The 22,265-nt window shown below is 33.1% G+C and overlaps 5 protein-coding genes and 1 long non-coding RNA gene across 9 annotated transcripts in view; 2 read left to right on the forward strand and 4 right to left on the reverse strand.

The window, feature by feature from the left end:
- LOC126756774 (AF4/FMR2 family member lilli) overlaps positions 1-6,803 on the forward strand; it is a 153,668-nt gene extending 146,865 nt beyond the window's left edge. Inside the window, 2 exon segments of the mRNA XM_050470141.1 lie at positions 1,853-2,004; positions 5,241-6,803. Of these exon segments, the coding sequence (XP_050326098.1) occupies positions 1,853-2,004; positions 5,241-5,348 (260 nt within the window). The 3' untranslated portion in view covers positions 5,349-6,803.
- Positions 6,804-10,334: 3,531 nt separating this feature from the next.
- LOC126755679 (uncharacterized) lies at positions 10,335-12,303 on the reverse strand. The gene is made up of 3 exons (XM_050468416.1): positions 12,178-12,303; positions 11,881-12,064; positions 10,335-11,825 (listed from the first exon to the last, which is right to left on the reverse strand). Exons 1-3 carry the CDS (start codon positions 12,189-12,191, stop codon positions 11,340-11,342), a joined length of 684 nt encoding a protein of 227 aa, XP_050324373.1. The 5' UTR covers positions 12,192-12,303; the 3' UTR covers positions 10,335-11,339.
- A 569-nt stretch (positions 12,304-12,872) lies between these two features.
- LOC126757461 (deoxyribonuclease TATDN1) lies at positions 12,873-14,183 on the reverse strand. Its single transcript, XM_050471390.1, has 4 exons — positions 14,026-14,183; positions 13,788-13,967; positions 13,094-13,700; positions 12,873-13,033 (listed from the first exon to the last, which is right to left on the reverse strand). Exons 1-4 carry the CDS (start codon positions 14,066-14,068, stop codon positions 12,925-12,927), a joined length of 939 nt encoding a protein of 312 aa, XP_050327347.1. The 5' UTR covers positions 14,069-14,183; the 3' UTR covers positions 12,873-12,924.
- A 263-nt stretch (positions 14,184-14,446) lies between these two features.
- On the reverse strand, positions 14,447-15,552 carry LOC126757462 (deoxyuridine 5'-triphosphate nucleotidohydrolase). Of its 4 annotated transcripts, none has more exons than XM_050471391.1 (2): positions 15,382-15,552; positions 14,447-15,313 (listed from the first exon to the last, which is right to left on the reverse strand). In XM_050471391.1, exons 1-2 carry the CDS (start codon positions 15,493-15,495, stop codon positions 14,621-14,623), a joined length of 807 nt encoding a protein of 268 aa, XP_050327348.1. In that variant the 5' UTR covers positions 15,496-15,552; the 3' UTR covers positions 14,447-14,620. The 4 variants fall into 4 exon arrangements, with proteins under 4 accessions (XP_050327348.1, XP_050327349.1, XP_050327350.1 ...); XM_050471392.1 differs by having other exon boundaries at positions 15,394-15,547; XM_050471393.1 differs by having other exon boundaries at positions 15,378-15,465.
- A 310-nt stretch (positions 15,553-15,862) lies between these two features.
- Positions 15,863-16,672, reverse strand: LOC126757464 (protein SGT1 homolog). Its single transcript, XM_050471395.1, has one exon. The coding sequence runs from the start codon at positions 16,520-16,522 to the stop codon at positions 15,977-15,979; it is 546 nt and encodes a 181-aa protein (XP_050327352.1). The 5' UTR covers positions 16,523-16,672; the 3' UTR covers positions 15,863-15,976.
- A 4,196-nt stretch (positions 16,673-20,868) lies between these two features.
- LOC126757465 (uncharacterized) lies at positions 20,869-21,214 on the forward strand. Its single transcript, XR_007666739.1, has 2 exons — positions 20,869-20,968; positions 21,134-21,214. It is a non-coding gene; the product is annotated as an uncharacterized LOC126757465 (long non-coding RNA).
- Positions 21,215-22,265: the final 1,051 nt, after the last annotated feature.

Genomic DNA, 22,265 nt, shown 5'->3' on the forward strand with positions numbered 1-22,265 from the left:
ATGGCATGATAACTCCTTACAGGAGTTTTCCTTATAAGAAAAAATACGTTTTTAGTTAAAACCTTAATTTAGAATTTGAACGAAAGAAAAACAACTGTAAATTTAATTTTTGGCAGACATTTTTACAAAAAAAAAAAGAAAATTTCAGTGAAAAGTTCGCTAATTTTTTTTAAGTAGCGTAATTGTATCTCAAACACCTGTGTAAAATATCATCAAGTACGGTTGAAATCTTGACAACCGACAAAATTTATAAGAATTTGCCTTAAAAAAAATCAAAAATCAACAATTAATATCTTCTTAGCGAATACCAGTTTGTTCAATAAGTTTTGTCGCTTGGTAAGAAATACACAAATTCAGTATAATCTCCCTAAACATTAATACACTTGCTCCAACGATCCTCCAATCTGTGGATCCCATCCCTAAAGTGAGAATCCGGAAGGTCGGCAAAATACGCTTCAACAGCCGTTATGACCTCTTCATTTGATGAAAAACGCTTGCCACGCATAAATTTTTTGAGTTCTGGAAACAAATGGAAGTCGCTGGAGGCCAAATCTGGTGAATACGGTGGATGCTACAACAATTCGAACTTTAATTCATGGATTTTAGCCAATGTCAAAAGACTCTTGAGACAAGGTGCATTGTCCTGATGAAAGAGGATTTTTTTCTTCTGCAAACCGAGTCTTTTTTCACGATTTTTTTCCTTCAACTGCCCCAAAAGGTTGTAATAATATTCAGAAATAATTAATTGGATCGTCTTCGATGCTTGTAAGACCACGTTTAAATTCAGCAACCTATCTTTCTATCTGTAGGTGAACAATCACTTTTTGAATCACACTTTTATAATTCGTTCGTGAATTTCTTCCAAAAATAAGAATTTTATCACTGCACGATGTTCAATTTTTTCCATTGTAAAAAAAAACTATGACACGGCGATGCTAAATAGCTCGTAAACAAAGAATGAATTGACAGTTCATATGAAGAGTGTACCAACAAAACAAAAAAAATTTTGTGTTAGTAGCAACGCCCTCTCTTATCGAAAGACATAATTTATTGAACAACCTGGTGGGTTTACGAAGAAATCGTAAGATATCTTTTTGTAGAGCATTTAATTCCCTAAAAAATCTATGAAACGACTTATTTTTTTTAGTAGTTGAAGCTAGGTTTAAATTTTGCTATATGTTAATAAGAAAAAAATAGGCAGAGAAGACTCTCATTATAATTCAGAGCGCATACTTGGAACGCCTTTCTTAGAGGTGTCTATGAAGCAATTTTTACCAAGCGAAAAAAATTTATTTTATCAAAATTTTATTTTATTTTATTTTATTATATTATTTAAAAAAAAATATAATTTTTTTTGTTTACCCACCCTAATATATATACATATTTAATATCTCTAATATTTTTCAATTATTTTGATAAATTGTTGCGTTTGTTAATTGCACTTTTTTGCAGCTATTTTGCGATACACAATATATTTTGCATATCTACCATGTAATATATTTTATATTTAAACATTCTGCATTTTTTTAACCATTTTGAATTTTTATTGCTTTGATTTTTTGAACTGTTTACAATTTATATTCGCTTTTTTTTTATACAATGTACCAATATGGCTTTAAATAATATCAATTTTCTTTGCATTTCTTCTCTTCACACGTTTTTATGCATTATCTCACCACTACCAATGGCTTATTTGTGCACCTACAATAAACATAAATGAAACAAAAAACATTGGGAAAATATTTCAAAAAAAAATTCGAAATTGGCAAATATTTGCAACACCACCAACGCTTCGCAACCAAATCAACGCTACAAAATTCATGCACCGCTCTGAATTGGCTAACAACAACAGCGAGTTACGCCAGCTCAAACATTGAGAAAGCCGGCAGTATACGCTCGAAAACCAAAGCTGAATTTCTCGAAAACCTCAACGCCAAGCTGGCCAAACAGGGCCTCTCTGGACGCGCCTTCGCTGTGCGCAATCTAATCAATAGCAAAGCATTGGTAAGTCTTGCACCAACAATTGAATATCCAAAAAGCTAAAGAATTGGTCAGACGTGGCTTGTAGGTATTCTTATTATTATACATTTCTATTTATCTATTTCTAATTATTTTTTTTTACTATTTTTTATACACAAAAATACGAACATGCATTTTGTGCATTTTGAAAATCGCTTGTTTACCACCCGCATCCACTCTATTTTATTTCTACCTGCCACTCTCTATATATTTGTATGTATATGTCTATGCCCCTCCCGTAGATGTATCAAAATCCTCAAACACTTATGCGCCCAAGCGCACAATATCGCGCACAACCGCAACCACAAGCACCGCCGACACCGCCAACTTCCTCCGCCGAAGAGTCCTCGTCGCATTAAGGTATTGTGCAGTGCATGCGAAAACGAAAGAAATATTAAAAACTTGCAAGGCTATGTTATGCACTGCGTCTAAAAAAAATAGACTAGCGAAAATAATAATATTTAAATAGAAAAGCTTTGCATTGTCAGCGCCACTAATCTCTTTACCCGTGAATACTATATTTATAAAGAGACGCTTACATAACAACGCATAACTGTTTAACCCACTAAATTCTTGCAATGAAAATATTAATTAAAATAATTTTAAATAACTTTAAAATAAGGTAAATTTTTGAGGGACTTACAGCTACAATGTGATAAAAAATCACCCGGAAATTGTAAAATAAAACGCAAAATATTTAATTGTTCATCAATATTTATTTTGTCGCCTCCAAAGTAATCCCCACCAAATGTAACACTTATGCCAACGATTTTCTCAGTCCTCGAAACACTTTTCATAAACACTTTTTGGGATGGCCTTCAGCTCCTCTGCGAATTTTGTTTTATCTCTTCAATCGACTGAAAACGGGTGCCACGGAGCGGCAGTTTCAGTTTGGGGAACAAGAAAAAACAACACGCAGCCAAATCTAGTGAATACGGTGATTGATCGATGGTATTCATTACGTTTTTGGCTTTAAATTCGGTCACAATGGTGGCTCGATGCGATGGTGCATTATCATCGTGTAAAATCCATGAATTGTTCTTTCACAATTTAGGCCACATTCGACGGATGTTCTCAGGCAATACGACCAAATAAAACTTATCTGCTATATTATTAAAAAGTTGAAAAAATTGAAAGCAAAAATGGGCTTTTGCCTAGCTAAAGTTAATGCCTGACCTAAAGGCTGTAACTAATAATATGCACCGAAGTCTCTCTCCATAAATGTGGGATCGGAATTCGCACGATCAAGCATGTCCAAAGAAACCTGTTTACGGTACTCTTTTCGAAAAAAATCAGCTTTATACAGGTTTCATCCAACAAATGTCGCTGTGTGCCGACTTAAGCAGCTGCTGCAAACAAACTGATTGACAGATCGCGCTCATATTCGGCATAGTTATTAAGGACAGTCCTGCCAACTTAACAAAATACATTTTTTTTTTAAATATCATTTACCTGGGGAATTTAATTACAATTTCCGTTCCGTTGTCAAAATGTATAAAAACAGTCTGATAAGTAATAAGTCTTCACCTACCAATTAGGATTCTATCACAACAGAAATTTACGTAGGTTGCCTTTTATATTTCGGGATTTGGCAACCCTGGTCTTACAATCTGGCAACTCGCAACTTTATCATAAAGTTCAACATATTTGGTGTTATACATACTCAGAACGTTTTGACATACGAGCGCTATTTGTGTTGTTCACAGTAACTTGAAATATTCATCTCGACTTCTTCTTAATTGGCGTAGACACCGCTTACGCGATTATAGCCGAGTTAACAACAGCGCGCCAGTCGTTTCTTCTTTTCGCTACGTGGCGCCAATTGGATACTCCAAGCGTAGCCAGGTCTTTCTCCACCTGGTCCTTCCAACGGAGTGGAGGTCTTCCCCTTCCTCTGCTTCCCCCGGCGGGTACAGCGTCGAATACTTTCACTCTCGGCTAAAAAGTGAAATTAAATCGGGAATATTTTCGCGCGATTATTTTTTACAACTTTCGTTGAACTTAATTAAATTTTTGACGATGAAGTTCCATCAATGACCAGTGTTTAGGTGGCCAACCGAGGTCGTAGATCGCTCCAAGACGAATTGGAGTCGGTTGTTGTTTCGGAATCTATTGATGCCGTGAGCAAACTGATATTGCAGAATCGTCATAAGATCTATCGTGAGATTGAGACAACTCAATATTGTATGAACATTTGACTGCAGAAAAATTATTTTCTCGGTGGATCCCACACAATTAGTCAATCGCTCAAAAAAGACTCGTGTCGATTGGTTGAGAGAAATGTAGCAAAAATACGATAACAGTGCTTCGAAACGCGGCTATGATATCGTGACAGGTGATAAATCGTAGATTTGCGCGTATGAGTAAGTTGTTCGCGTATGAAGCACTTCCAAGCGAATGGTTGCCTGTTTTTTTTTCGAAAAACTGGACATGACGAGAACGAATCCCTCTTGATAACGACAAAGCGAGCTCTTATTATAATAATTGAAATAATTGCATTTTTGAGCACTCAAAATATCGATTTGATGAGTCATCCACCTTATAATCTCGACTTGACACCGAATGACTACTTTTTATTCCTGGACGTAAAAAATAAACTAACTGTCGACCTCGTTTTCGCTATCTTCAAAGCCAGATTAGTCGTTTAGAACGCATGTTTTGCATACACCTCTACAGGAGCGGCAAAAGTGCTTCAACAAACGCATGCAAAGGTCCAATCCGATTTCACCATTAAGATCTCTTTAGAACACCATGACAAAACTCCACGATTTCATATTATCCGAGCGCCGCTTGAAGAGTTCGAGCGAGAAAAAAATAAATTTCGCTTTTAATAACTGCGCAAACGCATTATGTAATGTAACTAGTAATATTTTCATGTTCCACGAAGTTGTTGTATTCCACATCTACTACCACTATTTACTTAACACGTTGAGGACGGTGCAGCTTTAAGTAGTCAGTTTTATCTGGCTGCCCCTAGAACGGTAAATAACTAAGGCAGATGTCAGAATGCGTGCGGAGAGCGAACCGGTGGGTCACGCCGTCCTTAACGTGTTAATAGTTAATACTTAATGTTATACATACAACACACATTCATACATACAAACTATGTATTAACTCATTATGTTTTTAATCTAACCTCAATTTAATTTTCTAATACAAATATAACCCTTTTCTTACGGTTAAATTAAATTATTAATTTGTATCTTGTAAATAAATTACAGCCCGATCCCCGAATTTGCCATGAATCGTTAATGGATCAAATCAAACGCGGCGCTACGCTGAAGCGAAATCAGAAAATCAACGATCGCAGTGCACCGAAAATCCACTAGAGCACTTTAAACGAGTACGATTGAGCTGCCGTTGCCGATGCCGATGTCGCAGTCAACCAAACGTGAGTCCTTAACAAACTCAATAATAACAATGAAACAGGGCCAGGGCGGGGGAAGAGAAGGAAGTAGGTGAAGAAATATGTCACGCCTCCTTTCTTCCTTTCTTTTTCGCTACGTGATTCCAAAGCCGACGCTTTGAGGCTCAACCGAACATATTTAGACTGTTGTTGTCGTCGCTAATGAGGAATTACGAATAATTATTAAAACAATACATACTTATATACATACATAAATAAAAATTACTATATAAATACAATACATATTGCAGTTAGTTGTAAGCGAAAGTGGGAAGAAATTATCATACACTTGCGATAAAAAAATCTAAGGAAATTCAAGCAAATAGTATATGAAATGTGAAGAAGCGTTGAAGTTGAAGAACCTACATAAGAAATAAGCGTGAATTAATGAAACTGTTCCATATCCACATTCATATTAATTTCAAAAATATATACATATTTATAAAAATCAAGTAATAATTATCATTTTGACACAAACTCTGCGTTAGATACATATCTACAATTGCTAATCTGTGCCGTTATGTGTGTTGTTGTTGGCAAAAGTGAGGTCTTTTTTGTTTATAAAGTCACTTTTCAACTATTTTTGTACAAAAAAGTGCGAAGATTTATTATAAATAATTTTTTTAGACTCACTGTTGCTTTGTATGGCCCACACATACATACATACGCACACATATGCAATTATATTTCTGTATCGCAGTGTGTTTGTGCGTTCGTTCATAGAACGAATCTTTTTACTCTTACCATTTATGCTAACATAATGCAGTTACTGCTTTTATTTTACAACAACAATGTAAAATGTTATAACAGTGAATATTTTGTTTTATTTTTTGTTTACAATTTTAACTATAATAAGTATACTTTATACAAACATAAATATATGCTATTTCACATATACGTAGTATACAAAAACAATAATGCATATATCTTGACAAACAATCGTCACCTAAAATGCAAAATAACGTAACATCACTTTTCATAAGTTTGCAAATGAAGGCAAAACGATATAAGACATAACAAAAACCACTCATATTGAAACAAAATGTTTGTTTTGTTTATAAAATGGTTATATATTGGTTATAAAGTGGTTATATATTGGTTATTATATCATCGACAGCGATTTTCGATTTGTTTTTGTTGATACGCTGTTTTGCATTTTAGGTGACTATATACACAAACAACCGTTTGAATGAAAAAATATCCGCATTTTCCCATTAAAGTAGAAAACTCGAATTTTACCAAAAATTAAAAAAAAGAAAAATAATTTAAAACATAAAAGTATATAAATTGAGGCATTAAATGTATGTAAGGCAGGCGAAAGGAAGCTTGAAAAAGGCACATAATTTGCGTTACAATGTTTTTTTATAGTTTTTTGTTTTGTTTATAAAATTTAACTAAGTTGCTATCTTAATTAAATTACTTTATACATACATATATTCATATACTTTCATAATTTCAACTTATATGGTTTCGATCGAATGTATATAACGTGTTTTCCGAATTATAATCGATATTTTAATTATTAATGTATTTACTTTTTATTAATTATTAATTTATACTTATATATATATATATTATAATATTTAAATGAATAATATATTGAGAAATATGCTGAATAAAGAATTTAATTGAAATTGTTGCGTTTTTTATTTTTATTTTATATTTCATTTATTTATTTTGCATAAATTATATTATATATTATTATTTTACAAAACTATGCGTACATCTATAATTTATTTAAATCGAGTATGTATGTATTTTTATTTGATTTATGTAATTATTACACCCGAACAGGTTGCATTAAGTATGTCACGCAGCACCAGCAGGGAAACGTCCGTCTGACTGTATATACGCGAACTAGTTCCGCAGTTTCTGAGATTTCGTGCCGAAATTTTGCACACGTTCTTTTCTCCACCAGAAGCCGCTTATTTGTCGGAACCGCAAATATCGGCTATAGCATATAGCTGTCATACAAATTGAACGTTCGGAATTAAGTGCTTGTATGGAAAAATTTTTTATTCGAAGAGATAGCTTCACAAAATTTGGCATGTATATAGTTGTCCAAGACAACGCCACAATCTGCGGAGAAATTGTTCAGATTGGGCTATAATAACATATACATATGTATGTATGTATGTATGTACATAGTATGTAGCTGCCATACACATATTTGTGAAGGGCTTTATAACAACCGAAGTTAACGTGTTTTCTTGTTTTTTTTTTTTATTTTTTATTGTTTTTTTTTTTATTTTATTGCTCTTGTTTCTTTGTTTTGATTCTTTATTTATTTTTTTTTTGTTTTTATTCTTTTTTTATATATTTTTTTTCTTTAATTATCATTATAGCAACCGAAGTTTTTCATTTGTTTAATTTTTTTTATATTATTATTATTATTTTATAAATTTGTGTAATCATCATTATAGCAACCCTAGTTAACGTATTTCTTGTTCTTTAGTTTTTTTTTAAATTTTTTTTTATTTAATTTTTTTATTTCTTTATTTTTTTATTTTATTTATTTTTTTTATTTCCTCGATTTCTTTTGGTTTTATTATTTGTTTTAATTTATTTAATTTTTTCCAGTTTTTTAGTTATCAATATAGCAACTGAAGTTAACGTTTTAACGTTTTTTGTTGTATTTTTTTTAATTTTATTATTTTTTATTTAATTTTGGAAAATATTTTAGTTTCTATAAATCAAGTGGTTGATGGAAGCAAAATCCTCTAATCAATAGTTTTAAAAAAATATATTTGTTATTATTTTTTAAATTTGTTTTTTTTTTTAACTTACTCTTTGTTTTGATTTTTTTTTATTATTTTTTTATTATAATTTTTAATATACATATGTACATATGTATGTATATTTTTTTTGTTTTAATTGTTTTAATCTTTAAAATTTTTTTATTATTTTTGTTACTTTATTATTTATTATAATATTCATATTTATAAATTTTACGACAAAATAATATATGCATATGCTTAAATCATGTTATGTATTATTAATACTTCGGTTATATACATACATACATACATATGTACATATGTATATGCATATTTATCTTTTGTTCATTTATTTCTAATATTTTCTTTTTAAATACAACTAACAACTGTAAATTGTGCGCGAAACTATTTTTGCAATTATAAAAAGTCGTTTTATAAACAAAAAATATTGAATAATATTATAACAACAACAATAATAAATAGTCGTAAACTTACATGCATATAAACATATAAACTAAAAGAAATGCTTAAGATATTTATATATAGTAAATATACATATGTACATGTACAGACATGCCCCATAAGCAATTATGCATAACAATAATAATGTAAAAGTCAATTGTGCTTAACAATTTGTGAAACGACCTCTTAACGGCGCACTCGCCAACTTTTCTAAATAACATAGACTTTTTCTACAAACGTATGTGTGTGTATTTAATAGCTTATAGCTCGCTTGTGCTTTTCACAAAAATTGTCAGCGTATAAAAAATGGCTTAACGAAAGAAACAAATATTAAAAAACTGTAAACAACATTAAATTCGGCGCTAAAAATGCAAAAACGTTGTCAAAATTCAAAAACGACTGCCACATCTATACTATTTCAAAGGATTTTTCATCTTATCTATGTGTAAACGTCTAATTATAATCATAGAAAGTAAAATACAGTCACCATATCAATGCTTTTAGCTAAATACTTTCATTGTTAAAAATAATTTTAAAGAAAATTCTTTTTGAAAAATGCTAAAAAATCACTCGAAAGGTGCTGAAAGGCACTGCAAGCAATGCGCAAGGATTTAAAGCTGGAAGTTAAGTGGGGATTAGGGTGAACTCGTGTTAAAAAAATTGTTCAAATCTATCGAACTATCTACCATGTTTCTAATGGGTTGGCGGGGTACTGTAGAATACTCTTCTAAAAGTTTTACAAGACAGATATAAAACTACTCGTAACTTCCTGAATTTTGCTGAGATCAACTTAAAATTTACACACAACCAGGGTGTGCCAATACATAATGGCATTAATAAAATAATTTAATTCTTTTTTGTTTATTTTTTTAAGCCAAATATGTGATTAAAACAACAAAACATCTTAATCACAAGCATATATTAAAACTAAAAAAATGTTAATTAACATTTTTTCGCATTTTCATGCTTTTTTTTCAAATTAAAAAATAAAATTTTAAATTAATTAATATCAAACATATTAAAAATAAAAATTCTAATTTTTAATTAAATCTAATTTTAATTTGAAAATCTCTTTTTTTAACTCCCAACATCGGGAATAAAAATAGAAAATTTAATTTTTATGGGATTATATACAGTTGGAAGGCCCCAAACAATAAATAAAACCCAGTTTTGAATTTCAAACATTGGCATTAAAAATAGAAATTTGTATTTTTAAAACGAAATTTTTAATTAAAAAACTATCAACCCTGAACACACAACATTCTTGATACATTCGAAAAAAAATTCTATTATTATTTTTTAAAATACTTTATTTTTTCATTTCTTAATATTTTCAGAATTTGAAACTTTCGAAAATTTGCTAATTAAACGCACAAGTTTTAATTTTTTATTATTTTAGCAACTGGAAAATATTTTAGTTTCTATAAATCAAGTGGTTGATGGAAGCAAAATCCTCAAATCAAGAGTTATAATGTTTTAAAAATATATATTTTAAATTAATAAAAAAAATTAAATAAATAATAATAATAAAAATAATAATATTTTTTTTAATTTGAGTTTTTTATTTAATTTAGTTTTTTTATTTTATTTAGTTTTTTAATTTATTTTTTTTAATTTATTTTTTTTAATTTATTTTTTTTTATTTTTTTTTTTTTTTTTTTTTTTTATTTTTTATTTTTTTTTTTTTTTTTATTTTTTTTTATTTTTTTTTTATTTTTTTTAATTATAATTTTTAATTATTTTCGGTTTTTTTTATTTACTATATAACCAATAGCGCCATAAAAACAGTACGTGCGTATGTGAGTGGCGGTTACAACTACGCTATCAAACTAATCCATTAACTAATCGCCAACATTTTTCATACATATGTACATATAAATTCATAACATATGTATGATATACAATTACAATGTAATTGCTAGTATATAAAACAATACATATAATGTATTTTCAAGCAAAAAATAGTTTTCAAAATAAAAATTCATATTTCTACTAAGTCAACTTCATATCTGTTAAAACTAAAACTTAAAAAAAAAACGTATAACAATAACATTTTGTATATATTAATTTGTGTATAATATTTACATTTTAGTGGAACCTAACTGTAAAATTACTAGCTGTACTACTTTATAAATGTGTGTGTTTAAAAGAAATTGTATGAAAAAAGCTTAATTTGAAGAAGAAGTAAATGCAAAAACAACAAGAAAGTACGCTAAGTGGACACAAGTCATGAGAAAAGCGCGTACTTGCCGAAAATCAAACATAAGCAGTTCAACTATTAATTAATTGCTGCTCACGCGGCCTGCAGACACACAACAGTAAGAATAAACGCTCATACATACGTAATACTAAAATAATATATATAGCAGACTATACGAAAGACTAATAACCGAGTTAAGCTATGAAAACGCCATGAATATTACGCGTACATACATACATACTTATATACATACATAACTACCTACTTATGTAGTATACGTATACTATGCTAATCTTATCGATTCAATTACATACCAATTATATACAATATACATACATAATTACATACATATTATATAATATACTTGAGAATATAATCTACATATACATATACAGATTCCTATGTGAAGCAAATTATAACAATAACTGCAATAATTTTCAATAAAAAAGTGTTTTTAAAACGCGCTTGCATTTTTCGTCAAATCCCTTAGAGGCAATCCATTAAATAATTTCAACACACACACATATGTATACATTTACTTTTTAATTTGCTTTAATCTTTCTTTGGCAAGCTCTATTCGTAGATTTCGCAGCGCACTCGCTTCTTTTTCGCGCTTCTTCAGCAACTTGAATTTCTCCAACTTTAACTGGTACAACTTATGTTGGGTGCTTTGCATTTTTCTGAGCGTACGCAGCATTTCGTTTTGCTTGCCAGCCATCCCCTCGAGTAACTGCATCTGCGCTTCGGCTGTCTTCGAACGTTTGCTTGGCGGCGGTTCGGCGTTTTCAGTAATTATCGGCGACTCAGCAGTTGGCGGCGGAGTTTCGTTACCATTCGCAATCACATCAACGAATTCGGTTGTACTGGGCGAGAACAAATCCAGTTTTTTTGTAATTTCATACGCCTTCTCCTCGGTTGCAGAGAAACTGATTTCGCGGAAAATGCCGGGCTCGCTCGCCTCCTGGATTTCTCTATTACGCGCCAACTTGCGCTTTAGGTTGGCTTTATAATGTATCCACACCTGAATAAGTTGTATAAGCAAATTGTTTGTGTTTTTTGGCTTTATTGCGACTCACCCTTTGCCATTCTGGTCCTGTTCTTGACGGCGGTCCCAACCTATTCAGCACGACGGCAAACTGCTGCCAAGTTTTCTTCAATTCTTCACGACTAGACCCATATAAGCGTCTGTTTCTACCAACGTTGGGATTTTTTCTAACTAAATCGACAAGACGGTCTAGTTGTTGCTTGGTTGATACTTTGCTGCAATTATAATTTGTTAAATAAGTATTTATTTTGCTGAATATTATTAGCACAGATTGCAAATGAAATAAAAATGAAGTATACATATATTTATTATATTTTCGTGCACATACTTGATCCTTTCCATTTTTACGTTGACAGGCGTATAAACAAACTAATAAATGGCAGTTATATGATTTTGACAGCTCTCATACAACTTAACGAAGTCAACAGCGTTGAGTTGTGAACAGACAACTAGCGTTTTGTTTTGACAACTACCGAAGCAACAAACAACTCAATTGTGAATCATAACAGGGGCCACGATAAATATATAGGTTTTACAATATTTTAAAATTGCATTTTAGAAATGGTAAAAGCATATGGATTTCTAATAAACTGAAGAAAGATTATAAAATGTGCTAATATTTATATTTATTGAAAATGGCAAGTAAGTATGTAGAAAGTAAGAAAAGAAAGTCAAAAAAAGTTGAAAATATCAACAATATGTTTATAATTAAAAAAATATACTAAAAATGCTCTTCTGAGCTATTCCGATTAAATAAAAATAAATGAATATGAAAAAAATTGCGGCTGGTCACCTCGACGCATTTTGAGGACTGCGACCAGTTGAGAAATTGTGCGATTCTACCAGGCACGCATAAGCGCACAGGAGGTGCCGCACACAAAAATTTGCGCGCGCATGTGTGTGTGACTTGTCGGAGAATATTTACATACTTTTAGGCGTTAGTCTCAAGTGTGAACACCATTATGACGACACCGCACTGCATTACCAACTTTGTATTTAACAGCTGATTAAAGAATACAAATATTTCCATGAGTTTTATACATTTATTATTGCGAGAATGTACAAATTAAAATGCTCACTTTTTACTTTTATTAAAGAACAACTCCAAAGTGTTGTCATAGTAAATTTCGGCAAGTTTGCTAACATCGCATTCCTTCACCCCAGCAATGACCTCCAACACTTGACTAGAAGTAAATAAATAAATTATTAATTATAGCTGACATTTGCTAGCACTATTTGCATACCTTATTTGGCATGGCTCACAGCGTCCGTCCACCAGTGTCTCTGCTGTCCATTTCTCTTTTTTCTTAACTGCCGCAAATTTGGTTTTAACAAATTTAGAACCGGCATGGGATGGTCTTATGCCGCACCACGGACAATCCGTTTCCAACATAATGCATTCGTTGGGCAATTCCTTCACCACTTCTAAATTATCCAACGTCTTAAGCGAACAGCCATTTAAGCCTATGTAAAGGCCACCGTAAGCGATTACTTTTTCTGCTTCCTCTAAAGTGCCATCAAAGCTATGTACGACACCGCCACCACATTCCAATAGCTTATCTCGATTACGTTCGAGTATTTCCATAAAGTCAGCATGTGCACTGCGACAATGTAGGAAAAGTGGCAAGCGAAATTCAGCCGCCAAACTGAGTTGTTTTTCGAAATACTTTTTCTGGGTGTCTTTTTCACAGAAATGCAGCCGATCATAGTCGAGTCCACATTCACCCACAGCGATAACTTTGTCTGGATTTTCACGAATTTTCATACGTAAATCTTCATAATATTGTTCCGGATCGGGCGAGAATTCATTGCAGCGCGTTGGATGGCAACCCATTGTAACAGTCAGGCGATCTGTGGTGTTATGAATGCTTTAAATATATAATTCGTTGCATTCTTAACATATGTATATTGGGGAGTATGTAATATAGTTGGCCTTACCATTTGTTTTTGCCAAATTTAATGCTTCATCCGCCTCATTCAGTGTGCCTACTGTAATTATCATCTTCTCTACACCTTGCGTCCACGCACGTTCCAACACCAAGTTCAAATCGTCAGTATGCTTTTGTGTACCGCCATAGATGCCACGAAACATGGGGTCCGTGAGATTGGCACCAATATCTACGAACCAAGAAATATATTTAAAATAAATAAATTTTATAACAGTCGACAAGCTCACCTATGTACTTCATTGCTACTTTGAGTTGATTGAAAATTCGCATGCAGCCCGGTAGAAAATTAAGCAAACGTGCTATGAGATTAAACCCAAACAGCCAATATTGGTTAGTAGGAATAAATACCTCACATCTACCTAATGGTCCACAGATGGAGATGTAATAATAAAAGTATCGATAAGCCGATTACTAAAAAAAAATCGATTAGCCATTAATTCATTTTTAGCCTTAAAACAAGTGTATGTTAAGAATATATTTTCCAAATTTAACCTCGAGTATATTAGCCTTAAATAAGAAAATGTTACTTTAGAAACTATTAATATAACGTTATTATAATTTATATCGATAACAAAATAAATTTATATCGAACCCGCCTATACCGTACAAACTCCACATACTAGCTATTTTTTCAGACATAAACAATGCTTTTAAATATAAATTAAAAACTTTAATGTTATGGCATTTTTGGCTGCGAATTTTACAAATTAAAATGTGTTAATACAAAAATACAATTTTAGGGGAATGAAATGATGAGCTTAGAAACTAGTAATAACTTTAAGCAGAATATCTTGCATCACCGCAAGAGCATAACATTCGTGTTCAAGCGGTGGCAGTAGCAGTAGTACCATTTGTTTCTTCAGGAACTGTATCACCGTTTTTTGGTTTTTCAGCCTTGGCAACTTCCTTGTTTTCATCCGTCTTGCCATCAACTTTAGATTCTTCCACTTTATCTTTAACTTCTTCAGTTTCCATAGCAGCACTTCCATTACCATTTTTGGCAACGATCTCTTTTATACCCGTCGAACCAAAACCACCGGCGCCACGTTCTGTTTCATCAAGTTTGTCTACCTCTTCCAAATCTGGGTAGAAAATACGCTCACAGATAAATTGTGCAATGCGATCTCCTCGTTTCACTTCGAAATCTTCATCTGAATGATTAAATAATACAACGCCCAAGTTACCACGGTAGTCTTCATCTACGACTCCAGCACCAACGTCTATAAAGTTCTTAACAGCTAGTCCAGAGCGTGGCGCAACACGTCCGTAAGATCCCTCTGGAACTTGTACTTGTAAATCAGTCTTCACCACAGCTTTGCCACGCGCTGGTATCTTCACATCGTAAGCGCTTTTCAAATCAAGACCGGCCGCTCGTGGCGAACCACGTACCGGTGCTTGAGCATGCTCTGTCAACTTTGCGAAACGCAGTACACATTTTGATTCAACTTTCATCTTTTTTGGCAAGGGACTTTCGACGTCTTCTAATTTTTTCTTCAATACTTCGACAGTCGACATCTGTTGGACAGCAATATTATATAGTTAATGGATTTCTATTCCAAATAAAAAACAAAATACTAACTCACTACACTACCAACTTTTTGTGTACAGCTACGTATATGAAGATTTACAACTCCGGTCAGTTCGCCAGCCAATTTTGGAATGGTGATTTTTGCAAAAGATGCTATAATTCGCGCCATTTGTGCCAAAAATCGCGCTTTTAAATTTTTGTTGGTAGATAACGTTTGCTTTTGTCGTCGAAAGCAGTTGGACAGATGTTTTACCTACTCTTCTTTTGTGAACACAATCATTCACAATTGCTGAACATCGAATTCTATGTTTATTGTGATTAGAGAAATGCAAAAATTGAAATGCGAAATCTGAATTGCTCAAAAAATAAATTTTTTCTATGATACAAAATTTTTTCGAAAATTATAAGCTTTCTGTGCTATTGTTGATGCTTTGTAGATAAAAAGATTCCTCGAAAATTTTTGAAAAATGCTTACCGAATTTACAGCTTTTTCGTTTAAAAATACATACACTAGAATGCTTTGGAAACGATAAGTAAATGTTACTATAAAATTTTTTATTCCATGAATTTCGTTATAAATAAATGATAAATTAAAGTGATGCAAAGGCCAATCCATATGTGTTTGTCGTGCCATATTTTTCGCTATGCGACTAATCCCACTTTTTAAATTCCGCACCTTCTGGTGGTTTAATGTCAACTTTATCTTTGGATACCTCTTGCCAGTTTGTACTTAGCACAGTGCCTCCAGATTCGGAAAACGACTTGTTCATTGCTTTCTGTACCTCTGGAGATGATGAAGAATAGATTTTCTTAAAAAGTCGATTTAACGCTTCTTCGCTTTTAGTGTCCTCTTCTTCAGACTTTTCCACTTCCTTAGCCAAACTGTCCCAGTCCTTTTTGTGAAGCGGTGGTGGCGCAGCTGTTGGTGGTGGGAGATCCTTCTTCTCTAAGCTATCCCATCGTTCGCCAACTTGCTTTGCTAACGTTATTTCCACTTTAGTTGAATAAGCTTTGTGCGAGCATTTACTAACATCAACCGGACGATATAACTGCAGGTCAAGTTCATAACCATCGGCTGCCATGTTTAAATGTTCCGGCTGGATATCAACTTTGTAATTTTTGCCAACTGCATCCTTCAACATAACCGTTACCACCACCTTCGTTTCGGACTGATACCAATCGTGACGCACCGACATTTTTATGTGGTTTATTATTTTGTTTTCAATGACTCTTTATTAAGTGATACCTAATCAGAAAATTGCAGGTACAACAAATGAGCTGATTTGCAAAATTGTTGCTTATTATTTTTGTTCTACGCTGGTCAATGAGAATCTATCATTTGACAGCTGTAATTTGTTTTGATTTCTAGAATGAGGAACTGTTCGGAAGGTATGACAATCATTTCTTGTAAGCAGAGTTGTATTTCAACGGCCACATGTGATTAAATAAACGTACCCCCTATAACGTTGTATATTTCCATAATTATTTTTATTTATAATCCAATATCTAAATCTGGAATATATTGACAAGTTTGACATAAAAGAAAAACTTGAGAAACACATTTTTTTGTCAGTGCAGTTAAAGAAAATATTATCAGACTAGAACAATGTCTACTTCTTGAATAGGACAATATAAAATGTTTTACGGATCATTCTAAACAACTTTGCTTAAGAGACTGTTTGTCTAATAGCTCTGACAGACGACAGCGCTAATATGCATTAGCGAGCTTAATTTACATTTACTTGCGCATTTGACCCATGTTAATGCAAGTTTCTAATGCACAAGAATTCCGTGATTTAGCTGAATTTACTAAATTAGAGTAGGCAACACTGCCCAAAATGGCTAGTTTCTGCTATTGTTTGACAGATGTCGCTTGAAATCTGCCGCCTTGTTTGCGTTTACTGCTTCAGAGGTAAACAGTTTTTATATTGCTAATTAAATTATGTGCAAGAATATTAACAAAAACAAATTTTAATATTTTAGCTAACTAAATGCACAAGTCTGCCGTCTGTCACCATAAAATTGCAATGCGCATTAGCGTTGCTTAAGGCGCATTAATTTTGCTCGTCTGTCAGGGCTATTAGCTTTGGTGCATTCGAAGTTAATATTTGTTCTTGTTTATGTTGAACAATATCCGTTAGAAAAAAATTTTGTTAAAGAGACAGTTATACCCTTTGTGTCAATATTAGTTTTTCGCTTAGACCTACTTTTTGTATTGGCGGCATTTGGTTGTGTTTTAAAAATATCCTTCGCCTATCCAACATCGGGGATCATCAGTTCTTTCCCTTAAATCTCTTTTTGCATTGTGAGCCTACGGCCGCGCTTCAAAAAAATAAAACTGGCCTTAGAATGGAATGTTCACAGTTGTTCTTTCACTTCGAACTCTTTTCTGCACTGTTACCTTTTAAGTTTGGGGATTTTATGTTTTACGTTTGAAGTTTTGGATAAATATTGGGTAGTCGAAAAAGTCTTTTCGTATTTCTAATCAAACATCAACTTATTTTTTTTTACATTTATACTAATAAATAAATAAACAAATTTGTACCATTTAAAGAATGTGTTTCGAGAGCTTCCCTCAACTTATGGTCAACATAATCGGCCTACCGAGTGTACTATACGCAATATCATCACCCATCTTGAGACCCAGCATTCATTATTGGATAATATTCGACCGAATAGACCACGCCCAGCACGCAGTAAAGAAAATATAATAGCCGTAGCTGAGAGTGTACACGAAGACCGTGGAGAGTCGAGTTCGACGCCGTTCGCAGAAACATAGACTGACGTATTGAACGACTTTGCGCATGTTACGTCGAGATCTTCAATTGAAAGAGACAGTACAGCTTCTGCGAGAACTGAAGCCGTGCGAGCTTCCCAAGCGACATCGCTTCGATATATGGGCTCTTAACTTCCAAGAAGAACCGACGTTTGCGAGCCAAATATTGTGTTCAGCAATGAAGCCAATTTTTGGTTCAATGAGTATGTAAACAAGTAAAATTGCCGCAATTAGGGCGAAGAGCAGCCCTAGAGATTTAAGAGCTGCCATTTCATACAGAAAAAATAACGGTTTGGTGTGGTATATGGGCCGGTGGAATCATCGGTCCATATTTCTTCAAGAATGGCGACATAATACCCGACTATATAAATTGAAGATCGTATTCTCGACGACATTTGGTTTCAACAAGACGGCGCCAGTTCCCTCATATTGTATCAATCAATGTATTCATTGAGCTGCTAACATCACATTTTGGGCCGATCGATTGGCCACCTAGATCGTGTGATATCATACCGTTCGACTTTTTGCTGTAGGGATATATAAAGTCTAAAGTCTATGCGGACAATCCCACTTCGATTCAGGCCTTGGAGCAAAACATCACGGGTGTCATTCGCCAGTTGCCAGTCGAAATGCTCGAATAATTCATCGAAAATTGGACTCAACGGATGAACCACCTGAGACGTAGCCGCGCCCAACATTTGAAAGGGATAATCTTCAAAAAATAAATGCCAAAGAATATTATTTCGAATGATAACTAACATTCTCCACTGCATTTGAAGTTTCTGTTTTTTCAAAAAAGTAAGGAACCTCGAAATCGATCATCCGTAAAATAAAATTACAAAAAAAGACTAAATTACTTACCACTAACTCTCAACTAAGAATTCTCAGTGCAATTTGTTTTTGTTCTTTTTGTTTTCTTTTTTCCTTTTGTTTTGTTTTTAACGTTTATTAGCTATTCTTCTTATTTATGGACATTTAACAAAGATCTTTCACCGTTAGCAATTTCCTATTTGTATTATATAATACGGCAATACACCCAAATACTCCACGCTGCTTAAATTTAATTTATTTTTCATTAGCTGGATAACAAAATTAAATATATTTTACTATATGATATTTGTCGGCTTTTCCACTTGAATGCCCTCACTTACACGCTCTAACCTACATAAATATTGTATCGCATTTAATTCAGTAATTCATTACGTAATACATTAGCTAAGCGTTATCTGTGCCTTCTAGCTAACTCTTTTTGATTTATATAAATGCCGGAGATTACTAAATGCCCAATGTGCAAAATGCTTGTTTTTTGATCATCGCTTTTAATTAACTATAATGCAGCGTTGCCACTTTTTTTTAGCAAAAACATATTTTTGCGTATCTGTTATACACATATGTACTTGTATATGCATATGTACCTACTTCAATGAATATACATAATTATTTGTTTTGCTTTGCAGTGCATTCGGACATACATACATATGTATGTAGTATATATACTCATATATGAATGTAAATATATTATATGCAGATTTTTTTTATTATTTGGTTTTTAGTTGCGCTTTGTAGACCAGGGCAGATATTTTTTGAAAGCAAAAAAAAATCATACTTGTATGAAACCCACTGAAAAAGAGAGAGGTAAAATAATAAAAATTAAAATAAATATATTTTATCGGCGATTCGTGGTCGCGAAGTGCCAGGGGAAGAGCGCAGTTGTAAATTTATAAGGTTTAAAAATGGTTTATCTCGATTTCCGATAATAATTACGAATGCTATAGGAGAGAAAAGGCCTATAACTTTTGTGTACTACTGTGGGCAAAAAATAGTAAGACTTTTTAATTTAAATTTCGCCTGAAAACCCATTCGTCGAAATATTTTTTTCAATGTTGTTATGTCTGTTAGTGACATCTGAGCTAAATGTCACATCAAAATAATCATGCGTGTTTAGTATTCGCTTGCCTTTCTGAAGTACATCAAGCGCATTCGCCGATTTTTACGATGAGTGAAAATACTCAGCAAATAAGTTCCATTAAATTTTGTGTGCGGAATCAAATTTCCGATGCCGAAACGTTCAGAATGTTGAAACAAGCCTTCGGTGATAATTGTTTGTCGTCAGCAATTGTTTTTGATTGGTACAAATTATTCAAAGGGATTGAAAACGCGTTGACGACGAACCACATCCAAGACGGCCATCACCAACAACTGATGATCAACACGTGAATAAAATAAAGGAATTGGTGTTTGAGAATCAACGATGAATAGTCAGAGATTTTACTGGCATATCGGAAGGATGAGTGAAAACCACTTTGAAAGATCATTTCCAAAGTCATTAAATTTTTTTCGCATTAACGTCGGTGAAACAATGCTTTGCGACTACCAGGATGTCATGAAACGTATTATTACTGGCGATTAGTCTTGGATCTATGCTTATAACCCGGAAACAGGTGATCAATCGGTCGAATATAGTGGCAAAGGTGAGCAGAAGCTGAAAAAACCATCTAAATGCAGTCAAAAATCAAGGTTATGTTGTCAGTTTTCTATGATTATCGAGCTGTGATACACAGCGAATTCCTTCCGACCGGTCGAACTGTCAAAAAGGAAGACAATTTGAGTGTTATCCGCCGTTTTCGCGAAGCTATTCATAAAAAAGCGTCCGAAATTATGGGCCGACAACTCTTGGTTTTTGCACCAAGTTAATGACCGTCGCATACTGCATTGATTCTTCGTGAGTTTTTCGTCAAATTTTCAGCCAATATCGTGCTGCAACCACCGCATTCGCCTGATTTAGCTCCGTGTGACTTCTGGCTATTAAGCGAACTCAAATAACCGCTGTGGAGAAAACGTCTTGAGTCAATTGAAGACATTAAACGTGCATCGCAATGCGCATTGAAGGCCATTCCGGAAATTTACTTAATGAACAGTTACGAGGATTGGAAAAAATGTTGGCACAAGTGTATTTTATTTTAGATTTTAAAGAATTAATTAATAGTTTTAAAATTATGAACAAAGTTTTAATATTTTTTGCTTATAGTAGTATAGACTTTTTACACATAACCTCAAAGTCGAAACACATAACCGAAAAGTTCGAATAACCAAGATTTTTGGTTTTTTGTGGGACATTTTTATTTTAACGAAATTTGGTGGCTTATCTCCTTAGGTCCCAAATATGCTGTATTTTTTTAATCTAAAATATTATTACATTTAAAATATTAAGGAAACCTTATTTCGACTTAAAATAAGAAAAAATACACTAATTTTCAATAAAAAAATTTTAAGTCAAAAATTAAGGTTTTTTCAAAAACTAAGTGGCTTTTATGTTTGTTGAAATATCTTCTTATTTGTTTTTTCTACAAAAGTTTGACATAGTAATATACATATATATTTTTTATACCGCCATAAAGCAGAGATTTCAACAAAACATAGCCAACTGACTTTTTAAAGAACACTGATATTTAGACGTTAGATTTTTTGTTTGAAATTTTTTTCTTTCGATAAGTCGAAATAAGTGTTCACCCTTAATGTTTTCTATAAAAAAATACAATGTGTTTGGGTTTTAAAAGTTAGGTTAGATTAGGATAGATGGCTGAAGAGATCGCAAGTGAACTGCTATATGCAGTTCTTTGTGATGCCATAGAAAAGAAGAACACAGGAGTTGTTCGAAATTTTAAATTACCAAATCGCTTTGTAGCCAATACAAATTTGCATAGTCGTTCAATTTCCATTCCCGCCAGTTCGGTGAGTTATCTGACTGTATGCGCTTCTAAGTGTTTAAGCTATGACCTCACAAACGCGGGACAGTTGAGTTGTTTCCACCTCGTCTTCTTCCATGCAGCTTCTCTGTAGCTGGCGTCTGGTAAGATTCCCAGGCTCACAGCATGAACGCCAATAGGACAATGGCCTTTTGAAAGCCCCACAACAGGGTGGAAGCTAGCCTTACTGATCATTGGATACCTTGCGATAGATCTTGGGCCAAAAGGATTTAGCGACAGCGCCGATGATGGCCTATCGCTGGCCAAGCTCTGGCGAAGCCCACCTATCTAGTAGTAGAACACAAGCAGATACGGTAGCACCGACCCACCCCATTCTATTTAAGAAGTTAAGTTCCCAATAAAACTTGTAAAAGAAAAATTGTTTTTGCACAAGATAAAAATAAAAAAACACAAAAA

Source organism: Bactrocera neohumeralis, chromosome 4 (assembly GCF_024586455.1).
Source record: "Bactrocera neohumeralis isolate Rockhampton chromosome 4, APGP_CSIRO_Bneo_wtdbg2-racon-allhic-juicebox.fasta_v2, whole genome shotgun sequence".
In the NCBI taxonomy this organism is placed as follows: Eukaryota; Metazoa; Arthropoda; class Insecta; order Diptera; family Tephritidae; genus Bactrocera; species Bactrocera neohumeralis.